The sequence below is a fragment of the Onychostoma macrolepis genome, chromosome 23 (assembly GCF_012432095.1).
Source record: "Onychostoma macrolepis isolate SWU-2019 chromosome 23, ASM1243209v1, whole genome shotgun sequence".
In the NCBI taxonomy this organism is placed as follows: Eukaryota; Metazoa; Chordata; class Actinopteri; order Cypriniformes; family Cyprinidae; genus Onychostoma; species Onychostoma macrolepis.
This window is the reverse complement of record NC_081177.1, coordinates 20857634-20878980: the sequence shown is the minus strand read 5'-3', so window position 1 is coordinate 20878980 and position 21347 is coordinate 20857634. Positions and strand designations below refer to the sequence as shown.

The 21347-nt window shown below is 35.4% G+C and overlaps 1 protein-coding gene across 15 annotated transcripts in view; it reads right to left on the bottom strand.

Moving 5' to 3' along the window:
• Nucleotides 1–3696: 3696 nt before the first annotated feature.
• rgs19 (regulator of G protein signaling 19) overlaps nucleotides 3697–21347 on the bottom strand; it is a 40669-nt gene continuing 23018 nt past the window's right edge. For 6 of the 15 annotated variants that reach the window (XM_058762547.1, XM_058762549.1, XM_058762540.1 and 3 more), the window contains 4 exons: nucleotides 16613–16752; nucleotides 12971–13054; nucleotides 12588–12822; nucleotides 3697–9120 (listed from right to left, as the gene is read on the bottom strand). In XM_058762547.1, coding sequence (XP_058618530.1) covers nucleotides 8932–9120; nucleotides 12588–12822; nucleotides 12971–13054; nucleotides 16613–16752 — 648 coding nt within the window. In that variant the 3' untranslated portion in view covers nucleotides 3697–8931. The remainder of the gene's footprint in view (nucleotides 9121–12587; nucleotides 12823–12970; nucleotides 13055–16612; nucleotides 16753–21347) is intronic. The other 9 variants (XM_058762538.1, XM_058762542.1, XM_058762545.1 and 6 more) reach the window with 5 other exon arrangements.

Here is a 21347-nt window from a genome sequence, read left to right as displayed (position 1 = left end):
GCATCCAAACAAAATCTTAGCGAAAGCTTGTTTTTTAAGATATCAACCTCAAATTTGGAACGTAACTTGTTTAAATGTATGGCTCTGATTATCTCGCATTTTAGAGGAAAACGTTTTCGAAAATATATACTATTTCATATAAAACTTGAAAATAATGTATTTTTGCATTTTTCTAATAATAATTTATTAGAAATAATCTGCCAAATGTCTTTAAAAAAGGAGAATTCACAATAACATATATCACTCTTTAAAAAGAAAAAATGGTGCTATATAGCACTAAAAGTGGTTCTTTGGCTCGTAATCATAAGGGAACCACTTTTGGTGCTGTATAGCACCAAATCTTGGTTCTTCAGCGGTTCTTCACCATGACTGAGGGGCTATATACACTGTAAAAAGTGATAAGTTGACTTAACTTAAAAATTTTAAGGCAACGGGTTTCCTCAATTTTTTTTTTTTAAAGTTAAGTCAACTTATCACTTTTTACAGTGTAGCACCGCTACCACAGAACCTGTTAAGCTCCAGTATGGTTCTTTGCGAGCCAAAGAACCACTGTTGGTGCTATTTAGCACCATTTTTGTTGAAGAAATACAATGCAATATGACACCTCTTATGGTTCTACATAGCACTATTTGACAAAGGTGCTGTATAGCACCTTTAAAGATATGGTGCTATATAGCACCAAAAGTGGTTCCCCTATGATTACGAGCCAAGAACCACTTTTAGTGCTATATAGCACCATTTTTTTTTTAAGAGTGTATAACGTGTATGTACAAAGTACAAAAATGCCGAATATAAGTGTGCAGATTGTTATGCTGGTTTCTCATGTATTGGTCTATTAAGGGTCTTTGTTTTATTGGAAGAAGAGCTAATCATCTCTGTCCAGATGACGAGTCACTCTCGGCTCTTATCAGAGAAATCTCCCGCCAGATTCTTGTTGGAATGGCAGCGTGAACTGAGCCTCATGTTCGACTCCAGGAATGTTTGTGGAACTTGAAGGGGGAGGGAAAAATGTCTCTCTGTGTTGGTATTTCCGTCTCGCATTTTTAGCCATTTGTTTTTTCCTTCATACATTCAAACTTTATGCAAGACAGATGTCCGAACAGTGCTGATATGTGCATAAAGCTTTTGTACTGTACACTGTTGGTTGTTTGAGTCAGCGGTCACCTACACGGCAGAAACAGAGAACCGCCTGACTGCTGCATGTGTTTGTTTTGGCAATACGACAATATTTCCATACATGTTCAACGGCAACAAGAACGATAAAGCCAGGGAAAATCCCTGAACATTTTAGGATTCTCACATACTGTATGTGGTTACAGTTAGTCCTGCTGTTGAAAGGATAGAGTCAACATAATAATAATGAGAATTATCACAGGAAACCTCAGTAGTCTTATCTAAAAAGGACTTTTCCTATGTGAAAAGTATAACAACTGATATTAAGAAGCCAAACGTGAGGAAAGATAATTCATATTTCTATCATCTAGAGCTCTTAATACTAAACAAAAGTCCTCAAATCCTGCTTGCATCCCAGTCAACTTCCTTAAAGTAAAACCAGATGTGCAGAGGGGGGTCAAGTTAAGTGTAACTGTTATTTAGAGGGACACATATTACCATCCTATGGGCTTTTCACATCTGAAATTAAGCCTGTGTGATTGTGTAACCTGGGTTAATGTTGGTTTAAGTTATATATCACACAATGCTTCAGTCTGGGTTAGTGATTATATACTAACGTACAACAGGACCATAAGGAAAATGCGTTTCACTGAATCCATAATGTATGACTGCAGAAAAAAATTAACATAGATGGAGTAACACATTTTGTTTTAAGAAATGTTATAAATGTATTAGGTGGCAAGAAGGGTTTCTACCACATGCTTAGGGTAAAAGGGACCCGGCACCCATAAATACTGTTTTGAATACTTGTTAGAAACAATCAGTTCAGAAAATGTTGTACTACTTTGTTTATTTTGATAAATAACAATTTATTTTTGTTCAGTAAATATACTGTCATTAAAATGTTCATTTTAATAATACAGAATAATTATTTTAAGAAGTAAGGATTCTGAAAGCTTTGGCAGAGATCTAAATTTAATGGCTTTACAGAAGTAACAAATATATTTTGTGATGTGATTAATGTCATGTTTTTAAATATGATGGTTTTATTATACATATAGTTATAATTTAAATTTGCTTAATACCCAGCTTTAATAAATTATATGAACAATCTGTATCCATGTCATGTCAACATATGGAAAAGTCAACCAGCCATTCATTATCATGTTAATTATTTTGCCTTTAGCCTCAACAGCAGAGGTGCCTTTTTATCATGAATACCATGCTTTTACATATTCTTCGATTATTGAAAAATGGTTTATTTAATTAACTAGCCCTTTGAGACAACGTAATTTATATATAAATATATATAAATATAAAAAAGTCATGGCTAAAAATATCAGCAATTGAGAAAAAACATTTATTTCATAATGATATTTTCCCCCCATTTTAAATTCTTATTATCCAATGAAAGGTTCGATTTTTGTGAATTTTTAAAATAAAAGATCAAAAGGATTAACAATGCAGATTAATTTTCACAGCCTTCTTTGATCATATTTACCAAGGGTGCTGATATTTTTGGCCATGACTGTATATATATATAATAAAAATACTTTCTCTCTATATATATATATTATATACAATCTGTAATAATATTCTAATTAATCAGTAATCATTTTAATATTATTTAATTATATTAATAATATATTTATTAAACATTATTATTAAAATATTTAATGAGCCATTTAACAAGTCATCGGTTCTCCATTGTTACAAAAAAATTGTTTGTCCAAAGTCTTTGAATCAACAAACTACTAGATGTCGCAATTACAGTAGACACCACGATGATGTGAAACATTTGTCTGAGGGGGTTAAGAGATACAATCAACTCTATACAAATACAAAGACATCTTTTCGCTTATAAGTAACTTAATAAATCTTTCTACACACTATGAAATGGAGTAGATTTTCAAAGGCTATGTGTTCAGCGTGAACAATGTATCCATATATGTCTGCTTCTATACGATACAGAATGTGAAAAACACAAAAAAGTAGTAGGCCTATGTCCGACTTCCTAATATTTGAAAAACAGCAGGCGGAAAGTATCCTGTAGGTAATATATTACTTCTTCAAATAATGGACACATTACAATTTAATAAAGCCTACTAGCAACAGACACTAGTAGGTTATGTGACAGTAACAACATGATGGATGTAGTGTGTGACATTGTGGGGACAGGCCTAAAGTCACTGCACACTGAGTCCGAAATGTTTGCACATAAAAAAATAAATAAATACAACCTTACGTTGTTTCATCCGTCATTAAAAAAAAAAAAATTCGGATCAGGTTTGATTTTCTGCGTTTTCACATCTGTAGCAAGCATTTTGATAGGAAAGGATGACGAATATGAAAGAAAAAAAATATGCATAAGAAAATTTCGGACTCAGTGTGCAAGGACCTTTAGAATTTCATTACTACCCTTATTCATACTATATAGAACATTTCAAAATTTCAAACCAGTACTAGACAGTATGTGATTTTGGACATGCTGTTGCGTAAGTATTCGCATCAAAACCATTGAGTAAAGTGTGAAAAGCACTTTTGGAGGCAGCAGTTACAGTAAATCTCTTGGCAAGCTGTAAATGAATAATAACACAAACATCTTTATTATTATCATTATAGTCATATCTTCTCTTTAAAAAACATTCAAAAAAATATGCAACCAAGTCAAAGTTTATGGAATATTACAGACGAGTTCTTGATGAAATCATCTCCGGCAATGAGCTGGCCTGGGTTAGAAGGGACCTCAAGTCCCAACCACAACCTGAAGAGGGTGTCCTGCTATGGCACCCAAGGGCGAGGAGAGGTTACACAGTAATGGTCACAGACTTCGGGAAACAAACAAAACAATTGGTCCAGAAATCCATAAACATACTCTTTAAAACATAACTTGATTTATTTTAATACAAAATATAATGCTAATGTCAATAAATAAGTGTCCATAGAAGTCCATGAGTCAGGGACCCATCTCACTGCTGTATGTCATGGCACTGCAAATCTCGTGAGAATACACGACAAGGAGAGAAAATCTCACAGAGCGACAGGAGAGAACGCTAGAAAGAGTGAGGGAAGGCGGATGATATGGCAAAACCTTGAGGCTGTAGCCTGTGAAGTGAGCGCTTGACACACTGAAACCAAAACATATTGTAACAAAGAGCAGAGTGAGCATTTGGTGAAGATGAAAACACATCAGGTATTGACAGACTCACAAAGCTCCTTAGTTTGAGACTGTTAGAAGGCTAGATTCATTTTGGCACCTTAAAGAAATCTATGTAAACATAAGCAGCTCTAGGTCACAGTCCCCGTCTCCAATCACAAGTTTGTGAAAGTCTGTCTGTTCTGTGCAGCTGTTGAAAGAGGATGAGGACAATTGTTGGTGAGCGATACAAGAAGTCAAACACTCCTATTATTAACGAAGCTGCAAGCATGTGTTGAGATGCATGATATATCGGTTCCATATTGGTTATCAGTCAGTATTAGAGAATTTCTATTTAATTGTGCTGCTTATTTTGACAAATACACTCAAAAAATACAAGGCCTTAATTTAATATTTATGTTTTCATCCATTTGGATTACACAGTTTTAAACTAAACTAACAAATTTAATGTGATGCATATTTGTCAGTCACATAAATGAAAATATAAATTTCTACATTTTAACTAACTGAATATTGATTGTTCCACAACTAGTCATATTGTTGCTACTTTTTAACTGAAAAAAAGTAATTTTTCACAATGGACAGATTAATGCTGATTCTAAGCAGTTTTAATAAATGATTTTGTAAATAAATGCAAATAGTTAATAGTAAACAATGGCATCATTTATGTGTATTTATTTACCTTATTTATTTATGAGTGCAAAAAATACCTTACCTGTTTTATTTATGTATGACTGACATATATGCATCACATTATGCACAGTCTTTCGGATGAGACGTTAAACCGAGGTCCTGACTCTCTGTGGTCATTAAAAATCCCATGACACTCATCGTAAAAGAGTAGGGGTGTAACCCCGGTGTCCTGGCCAAATTCCCTCCACTGGCCCTTGTCTATCATGGCTTCCCAATAATCCCCATCCACTTGATTGGCTCTACGACACTCTCTCCTCTCCACCTGTAGCTGGTGTGTGGTGAGCGCACTGGCGCTGTTGTCCTGTGGCTGCCGTCGCATCATCCAAGTGGATGCTGCACACTGGTGGTGGTTGAGGAGAGACCCCCCCCCCCCCCACATAAATGTAAAGCGCTTTGGGTGTATTGCAATACACATGAAAGCGCTATATAAATGCCTCATTCATTAATTCATTCACATTAAGATTAATAGTTACATTTATGTTTTAACCGTGTAATCCAAATATATGGATGTTGAATATGCAATTCAAATAAATAAATCTTAAATTTAAGCCTAAATATTTTTGTGTAGATTTGATAATTTGTAAATAAACAATAAAATGTAATCTTTAGCACAAAATGAATATCCATTTTGAAATTGTAAATTATAATGCCTAAATTCACTTGTAGCATTTAAAAGGACTTATTTTAGTGTTTTAATTTAAATTAAATATATTTGTACAAAATAGTGTAGAATTTTAATATTGTTCAAATAATATTTATCAGCTTATTAGTTTTGGGCCAGAATTTTAATATCAGTGCATCCCAAACTGGAAGCATATTAAAAAGCTTTAATAATTGCACATTTAAATGTTTAAAAGCCTTTTTAAAACTAGAAAATTATAACAAGTTAACATTGTAATTAAATGTTAATATTTAATAAATGGCAAACCCAGGTTACATTCTTGAATTCAAATTTTCATTTTGTAGCAGTGACGTTGATTATAATAGGAACGTTTAAATCGGTTACATCGCTTTGATTGCAAAGTGTTCACACTGACAGCGGTTTTCAAAGCAAACTGAAGTTACTTTCAATGTGAGTTGACAATTTGAGGCAACGTGAGCGACAGCTGAGTCGAGTTCAGCATTACACAAATGAACTGCGACTAGCATTAGGAGTGAATACAGCGGAGCTCATGTGATCAGCTGATACAGTACAGTACAGTGTCCTCTAATTCGCTTTCAGTGTGAACGCAAAGTGCACGTGAAACGGTGAGAGGTCCACCAGCAAGCTTCCCTCTTTAAGTGTGTCTTTAAAGAGCGGGATGGTGTGTAATGTGTGTTCACTGTCATTGACATCTCTCTCCCATTGTCTTAAGAAAGTTCACTTAACTTTTATCACACACACACACACACACACACACACGCATCTGGCTTAAGTTAGACTGGTCACATCATGTCGGACAATAAGAGCAATACTAAATATATGTTCATGTACATATATAACCATATACACAACTATTTTACACACATATTCCAAAATGTACATCATGCACAACTGATGGAAAAAAGCAAAATATAGGCATCAGTTGTTGTTGTTGTTGTTTTGTCTTTTTAGTACTACAGTACATGAAGTTCCTCTAAATTGCCATGTGACTCTCAAAATCTCACTTTTAGAGTTCTTAATTCATTATACATTTATTTGCTGTACGCATACTATATATATATATATATATATATATATATATATATATATATATATATATATATATATATATATATATATATATATTTACAAAGAACCAAATCCTGAAAGTACCAGGAAGTACCAAGCGGATGTGGATGATTAATCTCATTTCAATGTGAAATGAGAGATCTGAAATTAAGGTTTCTTTGCTCAAACTAAATGAACTGCTTAATGAAGGAGAATGTTTAGGGAAAGTATGAACACCAGATTTTCAGATCAGCGCTGATATAAAAAGACTAACTCCATAACAGAATTTCTCTATTATTGGGGACCCACTCACAGTACTGGTTGGTTTCAGATTCACATTATGAAATATTTTGTGATACATAAGTTTCGAGCGGTAGCGCAGCTCACAGTGTTAACATCAGTCCAACCGGTTCTCCAATATTCCTATTATGTTTTAAATATCAAGCGGGTTCAGAGTCTGTTGAAGGCATCTGTAAAGAAAATGAGTTTTAGCACAAGTGCAGGCGTAACACTGAGCATTAAACATGAATAAATGAAGTGCACTGGACCAGTGAAATCTTTTAAATGGATTTTACAGCAGCTCATGGCTTATTTTTTTTTTTTAAGTTTCCTGTACAATACTATAAAACCTGTGCAATGCTTTTCTCATTTGTTAATGCTGAGATATTCTTTTTAAAACATGTATATTTTGTGAAAAAACTGACAGAAAAAACACCGTTATGACGTGACAGAGTTAAATTCAAATGTATTGTTATCTGCCATTATTGCTTGCTGTAACATTTATTACAACAACATAAATCGGGATTAAATTACTGGAATTTTGCCATGATTTTTTGTAGAGGCAGAGCAAGTTTTTACATTTACAAAGACAAAATATTTTCTGTGGAATAACTTGCACTGACCGATAAAGTTAATTTTGATTTCATGATGACTAAAATCATCTGCTTTTGCCTAAAGAAAAGGCGGGAAAACTGAGAAACAGCTTGCAAAACTGCAGTACCTGAACTACCTACAGGAGGCGCTAGAGAGAATTGTGATTTTCACACCATACAACCTCAGAGAAACACACACACACACACACACACACACACACACACAGAGACAGTGAGGCCAGAGAGAGATACAGCGCAGTTGAGCACTCAGGACTAACAGCTTGCTCGGTATGTCGCATATGTTCCAGATTTTCTTTAATATATGTACAAGAAAAACAAATCAGGTCACAGTTTAACAAAATAAAAAATAAATAACATTAAAAATACTCATTTTAAAATGTGAGTGACCAGTCTAATTAAGACCATGGCATTCTCTCATCTCATGTATGTTTGACTCATTTAATATCTCTAAAATTGGCGGTCTTCCTCTTTTTTTAATTTTTTTAATTTTATTTTTTAATGATAACCGTTGCTTGAAATCAACAAGCCCACACGAAATCTGTACACACAGAAATCTTAAACAAAACAGTTATGCCCTCTTTTACAAAATTCTACATCCCCCTGCCTTTATGTTTAGTAAATATTTTGGTTAATCTGATAATGCTTTCAGCTACCAGTATGAGTGTAGTACTCTCATTTGACCATATTTAAATCCATTCCGGAGATTTTCCCTCAAAATCAGTGTAGAAAATCGGGAAAATTCTGTCTAGGCCTGGAAATTGATTTATATTCGAAATAGTGTGTAAATATTTTTTGTACCTATTTGTTTTGCACCTTGAAAAAGTGCCATTCCTCTCTTTACGATGCAGCCAATCAGCTCTTGACCCCTCGCCTCAAAGAGCCAATCAGAGCACAGAGACAGTGGACAGGTCAAGGGTCAGGAGAGAGGAGCAGATTGGTCAGGCCACTCCAGTGTATGTTATTGCAGAGGCCCTCTCAGCTCTCTTCAACTAGAGACATCAGGAGATAAAAGTAGCAAAGCATGTTCGCGGGAAGAAAAAAAAAAAGATGGCTGTGAAAATCAGTAGTTGTTACTGCTGCTGCCACATACGCTTGGAATGATGGTGGGGGGGGGATAGGATTCGAAAAATGAAAACTGCATTTTCAACCCTGTGTCTTCCAGTTTCAGTCTGTGCAGGTTCAGGAGAAACACTAAAAAATGAGGGATTCCCTCAAAAATGACAGAAGAAAATGGAGTAAGCAAAAAAAAAAAGGTAATCCAACCGTGACGACACAAAAAAGGAGTACTTTCTCCTCGAGTGGTTGTGCAATGGAGAGAGATGGAGGGAAATGGGGAGAAATTGGGTGGCGAGAGTGAGAGAAATAAAGAGGAGGGAGTCAGGGGTCTATGACTCAGATGAGGAGCGTGACCCCCCCTGCACCAGTGATCTGTAGACAGAGGAGTTGAGGAATCGTGGGTAGGAGTCTCTGTGCATGAGGGTGTAGATCTGCAGCTGTGCATCCTCAAATATGTGAGGGGTGGGATCCTGCATCCTCCTGTTGATCACTTCCCTCACCCGAGAGTCCAGACTCACCTTCAAGAAAAAAAGAGAGCATTGTGAATTCCGAGCAACATGGTTAGGATAATATTAAAATAAAATTCTTATTTTATTTAATATTATCCTAACCATGTTAGGAAGTTCAAATTTTAGGATTTTGGTATATGCCTTTTTAAAACCTGGGTTAAACAGACTTTTGAAATTATGAAGGTCTGCTTCGAATTCCAGATGTTAGAAACCACGCTTGCCTCATTAAATATTAATGCACTTTGTACAATTGCAGAAACATTTACAAGCTGTTTCCGCAGCTCAGGAACAGTGACATCAAATGCTTCTATGACTTTTTTTGACAGACGAATTGACTTCTCCTGTCATTCAAGATCATTCATGATACTCAAATAAATGCTGTTCTGTAATGACAACTCTCAGAGAGTTTAGCATTGTAATGTACATGAAAATATTAATGTGATTGGTCTTGGCAGTAATAGATCTGCTACGCGGCTGCCACGGCAGGACAAATACCGAGACTTGCTACTGCCAATACATCCACAGACATGCTATTGTGAGGATGTAAGAAATACTGCTACTGCACATATAACATACTGTATATGAAATAACCCCCATATATAACACACATGAAATCACCCCGTAGCAGATCTATACAGGTGGAGCTGGGGAAGATGGAGGGTTTCTGAAGCATGGTGCAACTGCTACAGCAAACACTAGCCGAAGTTTTGAAATGTTCAGCAGCGAGCTTATTGGCTGCTGTTTCTTGAGCAGCGAATCAGTACATTAGAATGATTTCTGAAGGACCATGTGACACTGAAGACTGGAGTAATTATGCTGAATATTCAGCTTTGCATCACAGGCATAAATTATATTTTAAAATATACTAAAATAGAAATGAGTTATTTGAAATTGTAATAATATTTCACAATATTACTGTTTTTCATGTATTTTTGATCAAATAAATTCAGCCTTGGTGAGCATTAGACTATAAAAAATCTTACAAATCCCAAATTTTGAGTGCCTCAAAAAGTCTTGGATACGTTTTCACGTTTCAATCCTATGAACCTCTAAAACTTTATGAAACCTGTGCACCATGGGCTGAGACTATTACTACACTGACTTCTAGTTTTCTTTCGTTCATGACTCTATATATGGATTCCTTTCATTCTCAAACTAGACACTCAAGAGTGTACGAGTACTGGAACTAGGAGCTCAGGTCAACACGAAGCTCATCCATCTGAACTCACTGACTCCCGCTCTCACTCTACGGCCTATTTATATAACTGCTTTACATTAGAGAGTCCAGCAGGGATCAATTTATAGCTTCCTTTGTTCAACCTTTGCTCCTTAATTTATTTCTAGAAAGTATGTTTTCCTCAGCTGCCTCTAGAAAGTGGTGGAGTTTGAAGGTGTGAGTTCTGGCTCCGGTGATGAAAAAGCCAAGAGGCACATTCAACATGTCAACACAATGAATTAAACCGCATACCAGCAGCACACATGCGCACAGAGAACGCAATGATAGTGTGTACAATACATGCACACCCTGCTGTCTCACATCGAAAGGAGACAAAACATAAACAGATCATAATAGAAAGCAGAATCAACCGCCACATATGGTGCTAGATGCCTGTATCTCAGGAAATGAGCCTTATAAAACATTAAGCTTCAATAATACATCTGGCAGAATTCCTTCACGCCTCGTTTCGTCACACACAAACTCTTAAACATTTACTCTCTCAACATTTAGCGATGTGAAGTTCGAGCATAGCATCCAAATAAGTTTAGTTTTTAGATAAGGCCACAGTCGTTTCTCATTGGTCACAATTCAGCCAATCACAGACCTGCACATAGCCTGAAATCTGCATTCCACAAAGGAGAAACAAGACAAGAGATGATAAAGAACAGCTACCAATCTTTCCACTGCAGTTACAACTAGACTTTTTATGGTTATTATATTCGGTGCCTTTCTTAGAATAGATTTACATACGAACATGCATGAAAATATGTTAATGTTTTTTAAAATTACTTTATTATAGCAAGCTTCAATGGCTACAAGTGAAATGGCTACCTCTTGGGTTCCAGCAGGGATAGAATACAGATACTTAATACATTATCAAAAAGAAAAAAAGTGTAAATACTGTGCCTGAAGAGCTAGAATTACTGGCACAGTGCTATTAAAGGGACATCTTTTTAGCTTATCTGCCCCTAAAAATACATTCTAGTACCTTAGAGTATAATATGTACCTTTAAGGTACTACTATGAACATTTTTGGGGTAATTGTCACTTTTAGGGTATTGCTCCAGTGGCAAGTTGTTGTACCCATAACAGTACAATTTCTTCTGAGACACTGGAGGCTAAAATATTTCTTATGGTATTCATGCTGTAATTAGGTTAAAGCTGCTTGTTTTCAAACTCTTTTTTTTAACAAAAATTTAGACATATATTTAATAACCGCTATAAATTTGATTTTCATTTGATTTCAGAAGTTTCCTGAACCATATGTTCTTTCATAAAAACAAAAATTTGTTGAGTGGGAAAAATGAAAAGAAGAAATATCATTTCAGTTTACATTTTTCATGACTTGTTTTATACATGCATTTTAATTCAGACTATTTTACTGAATAAAAAAATAATGAACATAATTTAATTTCATTACTTGTGGACCCTTTTGAAGTTTGCTAAGACACCCTGGTTGAGAACCATTGCTTTACACATATAGAGATGGGCAAAAACGGACTTTGCCACAGACATCATCACTTCAGACTTCAGTCTTCAACTCTCAAATCTGTTATCAAGTCAGTTACTTAGACCATTGGTCTCAAACTCAATTCCTGGAGGGCCACAGCTCTGCACAGTTTAGTTCCAACCCTAATCAAACATGATCCAGCTAATCAGTGTCTTCAGGATTACTAGAAACTTCCAAGCATGTGTGATTTGGAGCTAAACTCTGCAGAGCTGTGGCTCTCCAGGAATTGAGTTTGAGACCACTGCTTTAGACCAACTCTAAAGCAAACCAACAAAAAACTTACAAAAATGTAAAAATCTAACTCAAATTGAAACTAAATTTGATTTATTTATGAATGTATTCTCTAAATATGTACATTCCTGGATGCCTCTCCAGTCCACACATAAGACATTTACTTTTCCTATTTCTTTTTTCTGTTACAACCTGGCCTGATAACACAAGTTTTGTCATTTTCATTGTCATGTGTGATGACAATGACACATCTGCAAAACAGCATTAACCATCCCCTTTTGCAAACTGCCATTCAGTGGCTGTTTTTGCAACATCTATGATTCAGATTGTATGTGAAACTGCTTTTTTTTTAATCAAAAAACAAGAGGCTTAACAGAGCACAATGATTTCAGACAGATGTGCTTACACTATAAAACCTTGAATATAAAGACAGCAAATACGTTTACACTGAACCGTTGTGCTACTTCACACTGTCATTATATGTGTGTTGATTAGGTTGTGTGTTTATGTGTGTACCTCTTTGGGCGAGAGGATGGAGATATAGTCTTCGTAGATCAAACGAGTCTTCTCCTCGATGGCACTCTTGTTGATCTCCTTCTTCAGGTCCTCACAGGCCAGCCAGAAGAGCATGTTCTCCTCGCTGTACTCCGTCCGCAGGAACTCACGGAACTTGTTTCGCCCTGCCGGGTTCTTCATCAGCTTATCAAAAGACTGAGCCCACTGTTTAATCTCCTCTATCGTTGGTTTGGGGCTGAGAGGGAGATAGAGAGAGACATTAGGCACATTCACATCCCTTACAAACATAATAATCCATGATGATATGGTTGAGAGAAACAGCTCAATCCTCATGATGAAAACAGTATCTGGGATTGTATGCGAGTTTGCATGCATGTTCTCACCAAGGTTCACATGGAAAGGGCTCCAGCTTTGTGTCCTGGGCTTTCCTCCGCCCACGCTTGTCATCTTCACTCCTAACAGTGAGACTAGAAGGTGGTAAAATGGCATTGAGAAATAACAGCAGTGCCTGAACAAAACAATAAAATCTAGACACATACAACACGCAAAGCCCTTCAACTTCATGTTCAGGTGAATTCATGAGTATTAATTCAACCGAGTTTCTAATTTAATTATGAACTCATGTTTCTCTAGTCACACCATATGGCTTTGAACCAGTTCACGAAAATCCTTTTTTTTTTGTGAATTTGTTGGACTACACAAGTGACAAAATGGTCTGAATCACTAAAAAGAACTTGTTCATAAGAGTTATGGAGTCCACTTGGATGGACTACACTGCTTATACCTGTATGATTTTGAAACACTAAAAATCCTTCATTTTAGCAATCGGTTGGACTACACTAAATGCACTGTATGGTTTTAAATGACTAAACAGAACTGGTTCATAAGACTCATTCATTCAGGAATTGGTTGGACAATAATGGTCACACTGTGTATGGCTTTGAATCACCAAAAAACAACTGGTTCATGAGAGTCAATCATTTGGGAATCAGTTAAACAATGCTGGTCATGCGGTATGGTTTTTTATTTACTAGAAATAACCAGTTCATAAAAGTCATTCATTTGGTAATTGTTTGGACTGCACTAGTTGCACTGCATGGCTCTAAATCGCTAAACGTACCTGTTCATAAGAGTCATGTGTTCATGAATCTGTTGGACCACACATGGTTTTGAATTACTAAAAAAACGGGATCATAAGAGTCATTCAGCTGGAATACACTGGTTATGATGTATAGGTTGTATCACTAAAAAGAGGCGGTTCATAAGAGTCATTCATTCAGGAATCTGTTGGATTACACTATACACACTGTATTCTTTTGAATCACTAAAAAAAGAACTGGATCATAAGCATCATTCATATGTATCTGTTTGGATCACACTGGTCATGCTGTATGATTTTGAATCACTAAAAAGAACTGGTTCGTACAAATTATTAATTGGGGAATCAGTTGGACCACACTGATTAAAAGGCTTTGAATCACTAAAAAGAATTGATTTCTGAAATATCTACAGAATGAGCTACATTAATGGAACTCTGTCATTAAGAAGTCATCAGAGTTTGGACCTCAATGGTCACTGTAAATAGCAGTTGTGCTTGAAGAATGAGTGTGAGTGGATAAGTGTGTGAAAGATGTGTGGGTGTGAATATGGCAACCATTTCCTCCGGGGCTTCTGGTGAAATGAGAGCAATCTTAACCACATTTACTCTCCAGACTCATAGTACACTTGATTTTCGCTCAGAGCAGCACACAAACACACACTCACACAGCAATCAACGTGTGTGTTCATTTACAGAAGCGTGTATTCACCTGTACTCACAAACACATATCATATATCACACTGAAAAACATATCACATCTCATTCACACACATATAAAAACAACTGAGTGTTGTGTTGAGGGATCTTGATATGACAGGAGTGAGAGCTTCATAACACATTCAGCTTAATGTGGCATATTTCCGAGTGAAACCGAATATTCAGCTGGAAATAACACAAGATTGATTTTATCCACAGGGATTTGATTGTATCGTAAAAAGTAAGCTATGATATTATAGGTTAATGATATTTTCCCCCAACCAGCAGTAAAGAAAAGATATTACAGTTTGGTGAAAAATTATGAAAAGAAAACAAACATTTTAATTCTTTAGGATAACGTGGAATAACGAATTGTGTGCAATGAAACCAGGAACATGTATTAAGAAAGTAAACAGGGTGTTTTTTAGTTAATGCTGTTTCATTGGTAAAATGTTAATGTTTCTGTACCATTCTCTTTAAGAATTAACATACTGTTTTTTTTTTTTTTTTTAATACTTTAATACTTCTATTTAAATTGCTTTGCATGTGAATTGTACATTTAATTCATCATTACATTACCCTTCAATAAATACATACAGTACATAATAATTTATGAATCAATAAAATTGGGATGAAGCTGGAATGCACCAGTGCTGAGGGGTGGGACTGAGACCATCTATATAACTTACCAAAAGAAGGCTGCAAGGATGGCATATTTTTGTAGGCCAAAACCCAGAAATGAGTTTTAGCACTTCTGGTTGCATCGTCCTGAAGTCAGTGGGTTTTTTAAATGGGTTTTTGGTTAAATGCATGAAATAAGGTCTGTGCTGTGGTGATTTTCATGTTGTTTTGGGACATAAAAATATGTCAGTCTTAAAAAAGGTGATTGCTAAATGGGACAACAGAGGTTGTCAGGGACAATAAAGGATTATTTCATTTCCGGAATAAAAATCTCCTGATAATTTACTCACCCCCATTTCATCCAAGATGTTCATGTCTTTCTTTCTTCAGTCGAAAAGAAATGAAGGTTTTTGAGGAAAACATTCTAGGATTTTTCTCCATATAGTGGACTTCAATGGGAGCCAACGAGCTGAAGATCCACATTGTAGTTTCAATGCACTTTCAAAGGGCTCTACACAATCCCAGCCAAAAGAATTGGACATTTTCAAAAAAAAAAAAAAAAGTGCTATCAAACGATTATTCGTGATTAATCGCATACAAAATAAAAGTGCTTGTTTACATAATATATGTGTGTGTGTTGTGTATATTTATTATGTATGTATAAATACACACATATAAAGTATATATTTTGAAAATATTTACATGCATTTATATGTATATATTTATATTCATATTATATATAAATATATTTAATATATAAAAATTTTCTTAAATATATACATGCATGTGTGTGTATTTATATATACATAATTAATATACACAGTACACACACGTATATCATGTAAGCAAATATTTTATTTTGGATGCGATTAATCACAAATAATTGTTTGACAGCACTAATATATACTTTTTAACCACAAATGACCTTGTGAGCATGTGACCTTTCCAATGTGACTAAGTAATGTGTGAGGTCAAGCTAGTGCAAGACAAGCATTTGTGGTTAAAAAGTGTTTCACTAGACAAAAACCATTTATTTTCAACTGAAGAGAGAAAGCTATGAACATCTTGGATGACATGCGGGTGAGTAAATTATCAGGGAACTTTTATTCTGGAAGTGAACTAATTTAAATGTCACCAGGAGAAGAGATAAAGAAGAGATCTACTCACAGTTACATTGTGGTTTCATTAACAGTTACACTCTTTCAAACTATTCTAACTCTAAATTTCAGGGAAAATGCTTTTTAAATAAAAACAGAAGAGTTGACATAAGCATAGTAATGGTGACGCTGAAGTCACACGACCGTGGTGTAGTTTGTTTTTAGCCTACATTTAGCTTTTTACTTCTAATGATTGTATTGAAGCTTCAAAATTCATAAAAGTTGTGTTCATTTGGGAAGATTATCATGATGAACGAAACCAAAAACCAATAATCCAGAAGCCAACCAAAACTTTTTGTAGAGAGAACTGAAGTGATGCTAACTCTGGTTGGCTTACAAAATGCATCATCGCTGCAGCACTCTGAGGAGGTGAATATAATCTCGGTGATTAGTTGCAGTGTTGATGAGTGGAATGTACCATGTGGAGACAGAGACAGGTGAGTGGGTCGTACCATGAGCAGCTACAGCAGCAGCACCAGCAGAAGCAGCAGGTGTTGGGTTTCTGTGTAGGGGAGGGATGCTGGGCACGGCTGGGGGACGTCTCGCTCCGCGTCATCGGAGACTCGCGGTCTGCCGGGACAGGGCCTGTGTACTGATACATATTACAGTAAATACCCAATCCCTCACGAACACACACACACACACACACACACACACACACACACACACACACACACACAGGAAATCCTCTACATCTGGTGACTTGAGGTTGGAAATTAACATGCACATGGTCATGAGGTCATAATTGGTCCATCTAAACAACCCCACAAAGTCATAATCCTTAAACAAACAGACAAATATTAGCCTTTCCACTATCAATCCATGCTTAAAACGGGCCAAGACTCAACCTGTCACCTAAAGCAGCCAATCAGAATGGAGGATGTTATTGAGCATGTGACCTCATCCAACCAATCACATTTCAGATGTCTGGGCACAGGGCTGGTGAGTGGCGAAAATGAACTGGAGTAGGTAAAAGAGATGCAAGGAACAGTGTTAGACCATTATGATCACAGGATATGGGAGCAGCTCAATTTCTCTCACCACAAATGCAAACAGAAACTAACCAGACTAACCTGAGAGTAACTCAAATAAACAAATGTATAAACCAACCACTTTAAAAATGCTTCTTCAATTACTGTATGGGCACTTTTAGTTCATGAACTTTTAGAAAAGAAGCTCATAAAACACAGTTTTCACTCGCATTAGATAAATCTGTCCACTGACACGGTGGTTATATGTACATACCGCATCAGAGAAGAATTGTCTTTTTTTTTGTAACTCATGAAAATTCCCACCATATCTCAACAGATGTATTGAGTTTAACAGCATTCAGTGGCATAAATGACATTTTACGGTTTGATTGGAGTAAAATTTGTATGATGTCTCACAAGTATTGCATTACAAATGAAGTTAGAGGTTTCATGCAAGAATTTCTATCGAGTTTGCTCAGTCAAGTCACATGTGGTTCAATGCTTTAAAAAGTGGAACGTCTGTGTTTTTTGCAATGTTCATTAGCCATTTATTTCCTATGGTAATTATTTGAAAGATAATTTAGATTTGTTTACTACAAAAGGCTAGTATTCTTCTAAACTTTGTAGAAACTAATGTGATATTTAGGTGTTACTCAATGGATGGTGAAAAAAAAATACATTTTTATTGGATTTAATTATTGGATTTATTTATTTAATTGCTCATTATTATATTCATAAAGTGAAACAGAATGAAAAAAAATCTTACATTTGAACAATTTAAACATTTGGAACTGACACTAAAAGCTATATCACATGATTGTCACGAGTTAACTCGTGATTAATCAACTTAATTGCACATTTTTATCTGTTCTAAATGTACTTTAAATGAATACTTTTCAAGTTTTTAATACTCTAATTAACATGGGCATGGACAAATATGAATGCTTTATGCAAATGTATGTTTATTATTAGTGAAATTATTAGTCAACACAGAGCATGAAGACTTGACATGTTTTTCAAAAGAACTTATTCATGTCTATTAGACACATGAAAAAAGAACATAGAAATACCAGGTTCCCATTACTTCTCTTTCTTTGTATGTATGTATATGTTCACACACTTTTCATCACTGCTTTACAAAATGATGTGACAGTAGTTATAAATGTGATTTCTCTGTGTTTTTACAAACTGAGTGACGAGTCAATGATTTACTGTGGTAATCGACAGCATGAACCAGTATTGAACCTGGAACATTCCTTTAAAGTGGAACAGAGAGTGGGGTGTTGTGCTTAAACTCTCCTCTCCTCCCCCATATGACCTTCTCAATTCAGAGGTTATTTTTAATTCGCTAAAAGGCCTAAGCCATAATTCTTTTCCAATTACATTTGGGCCAGCTGTCCTAAATAGAGAGGCCCTGTCCCACTGCATACCGAACATCTCTAATGCCATCACAATAGACACACAAACATACATGTGTGTATGTGTGTGATGAGGAAGGGAAAGAAAATCACACAGCATTAACACAAAAGGCTTTTGTGTTGTTTAATGACAACTTCAGAGTACACGGTCATATTCAGATGCATTTTAAATCTAAACTTCCATACACACAGACAGAAAACTGCTCTACAGTCTCAGAAACTTCCTCAGCCTCTGGCAAATCCAACAACAAACCCCTGAGTGTCTCAAGATGGGAATGAGCGCCTGTCTGCGAGTGAGGAAAAGTTGCTCAATGTAATGAGGAAACGCAAGTTAAAACGGCGAGAGGAAGCATGCGTGAGGGTGACAGGGAAGTAGTGCTTTACACCCAAAATGGCAGTACAATGTGGCGAACTGTGTCCCTGTCCTTGTGCGTCTGCCTTTATGGGAGTAACTGGAAGACAAATCCTTTTATGGAGTTTTTAGTCTGGTCGTCCCATCAGGATGGTCACCATGACAGGATGCAACTGTCGCATTATGTCAAATAATCACAGATACATCTGCAAATAAGGTGTTTCCAAAATGGCATCTACTAAATGAAACCATTTAGTTTGATGCACTCTTAAATGTTCCAAAGCATTTCTTTTTCTTTCTTTCTTTTTTTTAAGTTATATTTATGGGCTTTTTTTGCTTTTATTGGATAGGACAGCAGGGTGCTGACAGGAAAGCACTGGGTGGCTAGAGGGGAGCGGGATTGGCAAAGGACCATCGCGATAACAGTTGCGCTATATGTCAGTGCAATAACCACAAGGTTATCGGTGCCAACATTTCTGAAAAGAACCATTTTTTTCTTAGTGTTAAGAACATTTTAATAATATAAAGAACCTTTTCCCACTATACAGAACTTTTTATATCCACCTTTTTCTTCCAGTAAGAGTGGGTGCGGCCATTTGTAAATTTGATGGGTCTATCTTCCGGTCTCATCCGCGTCCAGCTATTTTTAGCTGTGCAAAACAGCTAGTTTTGAAGCTTGATATTGAAAATTGGTGTGTCTTACCATATTATTTTAATGGACTGTATTATCTTAATTATGAACACACTGGTTTGTAGTACAAACAGTTTTACCATTTACTGCACGTTGTTATTCTTCTCGTTATTTCCCAATAGAGGCTAATGAACTGGAAAACTTGCCCATAGGCTTACTCCCGTGTTGAAGGAAAAGGTGGATACTGGAAAGTTGCCATGAATGTTCAAGATTCTTCAATGCAAATAATGAACCTTTATTTTTAAAAATGTTTAATGCTTCATCCACACCAGTAGGTGTCAGTATAAAGCAGTAAAAAGAACTGTTACGAAAAAGTAACAATATTATGAGGAATTTAATATTATTCTGAATAATTCAGTTCTGGCAGACAACTGATAAATTTGTAATGAAAAGGAAGTCACGACATCTTTTTTTTTTTTTTTTTGCCATATTGTAATGTACGTCAAAGTGTAATGGATTATCAAAATTAAGAAACAATGTAGGGGACTTGAGCTTGCAGTTGATTGTAATAAAGGGGCGGGGTTTAAGCAGACTAAATGATTGGACATACGTCAGCATATGTCACCAGAAAAATTTTATCGGAAGAAAAATTACGATCAATTTAAAAAAACATTTTTTATAATGAAACACTGAAATCTTTTACAATCAATAACACGCATTTATAAAACAGATGAATTTCCATTTCATGTCGAAAATTCTACATTATTTTGTCTAATTAAACAAAAATGAAACTAGAAGCAATTGTTTGAATTGAAATGAATTTAGGCATCACAACAGTGTAATGTACAGTATGAAAACGTATCTGCTAAAGATTAATAATGTACTAACACTGTTAAATGTATTGTTTTTAAAGATTAACTTTAAGTGTGCATTACAAGCAGTGTTGGGCTAGTTACTCAAAGAATGTAATATATTACTCATTACTAGTTACTCCTTTCAAAAGTAATATTGTTACTTTACTTATTACTTTCTGGCAACAGTAATTAGTTACACTACTAGTTACATTACTGCACAGATACTATTTAAAGTAAACTGAGCTAGATAATGACATCTCTGAATTCAATAATGAAATGCCTTTAATTGAAAATTGAGTGTTTAAACTTATCATTATACATTACTGACACTCTATCCCCCAATTTGATACTGTTAAGTGCTTTGACACAATCTGTATTGTTAAAAGCGCTATATAAATAAAGGTGACTTGACTTTTTCTCCACGCCCCACAGAAGTTGTAACTGTGTATCTTCCAGATAAAATTCTTCTAGAATGTTACTAACAACATATTTCTGCCTCATCATTTGACCAAAATCCACATTGGATCGCAGTCAGAAGTTATTACAAACACTCAATAGTGACTGATAGTGACATTCAAGTGTTGTATTCATCTCATTAATTGTCATGTCAAGCTTGAAGTAATTTTTCCGTTACCCATATGCGATTAAATTTCGTTATGTATTTTATCAAATCACATGAGTTTGTAAGAAACTGTTTAATTTTCCAACAATATTTTTAATTATATTAATATAATGTACCACATGCCGATCAGAGGGATGTAATGCCAGAGTAAAGTAAAGCCAGATCTTTTTTCCTGACAAAATCAATATAATGCAATATTTCTATCTGCTGAATGTAAGCTTTTCCATATTCCAAGCTTGCCTGCTGCACTGGGGACATCACATGCATGTGCGAATCATGAAAATTATGAAAATAAATCTAGTAATTATTTGATTGTTAGATTTTAAATCAGCGGGGTTG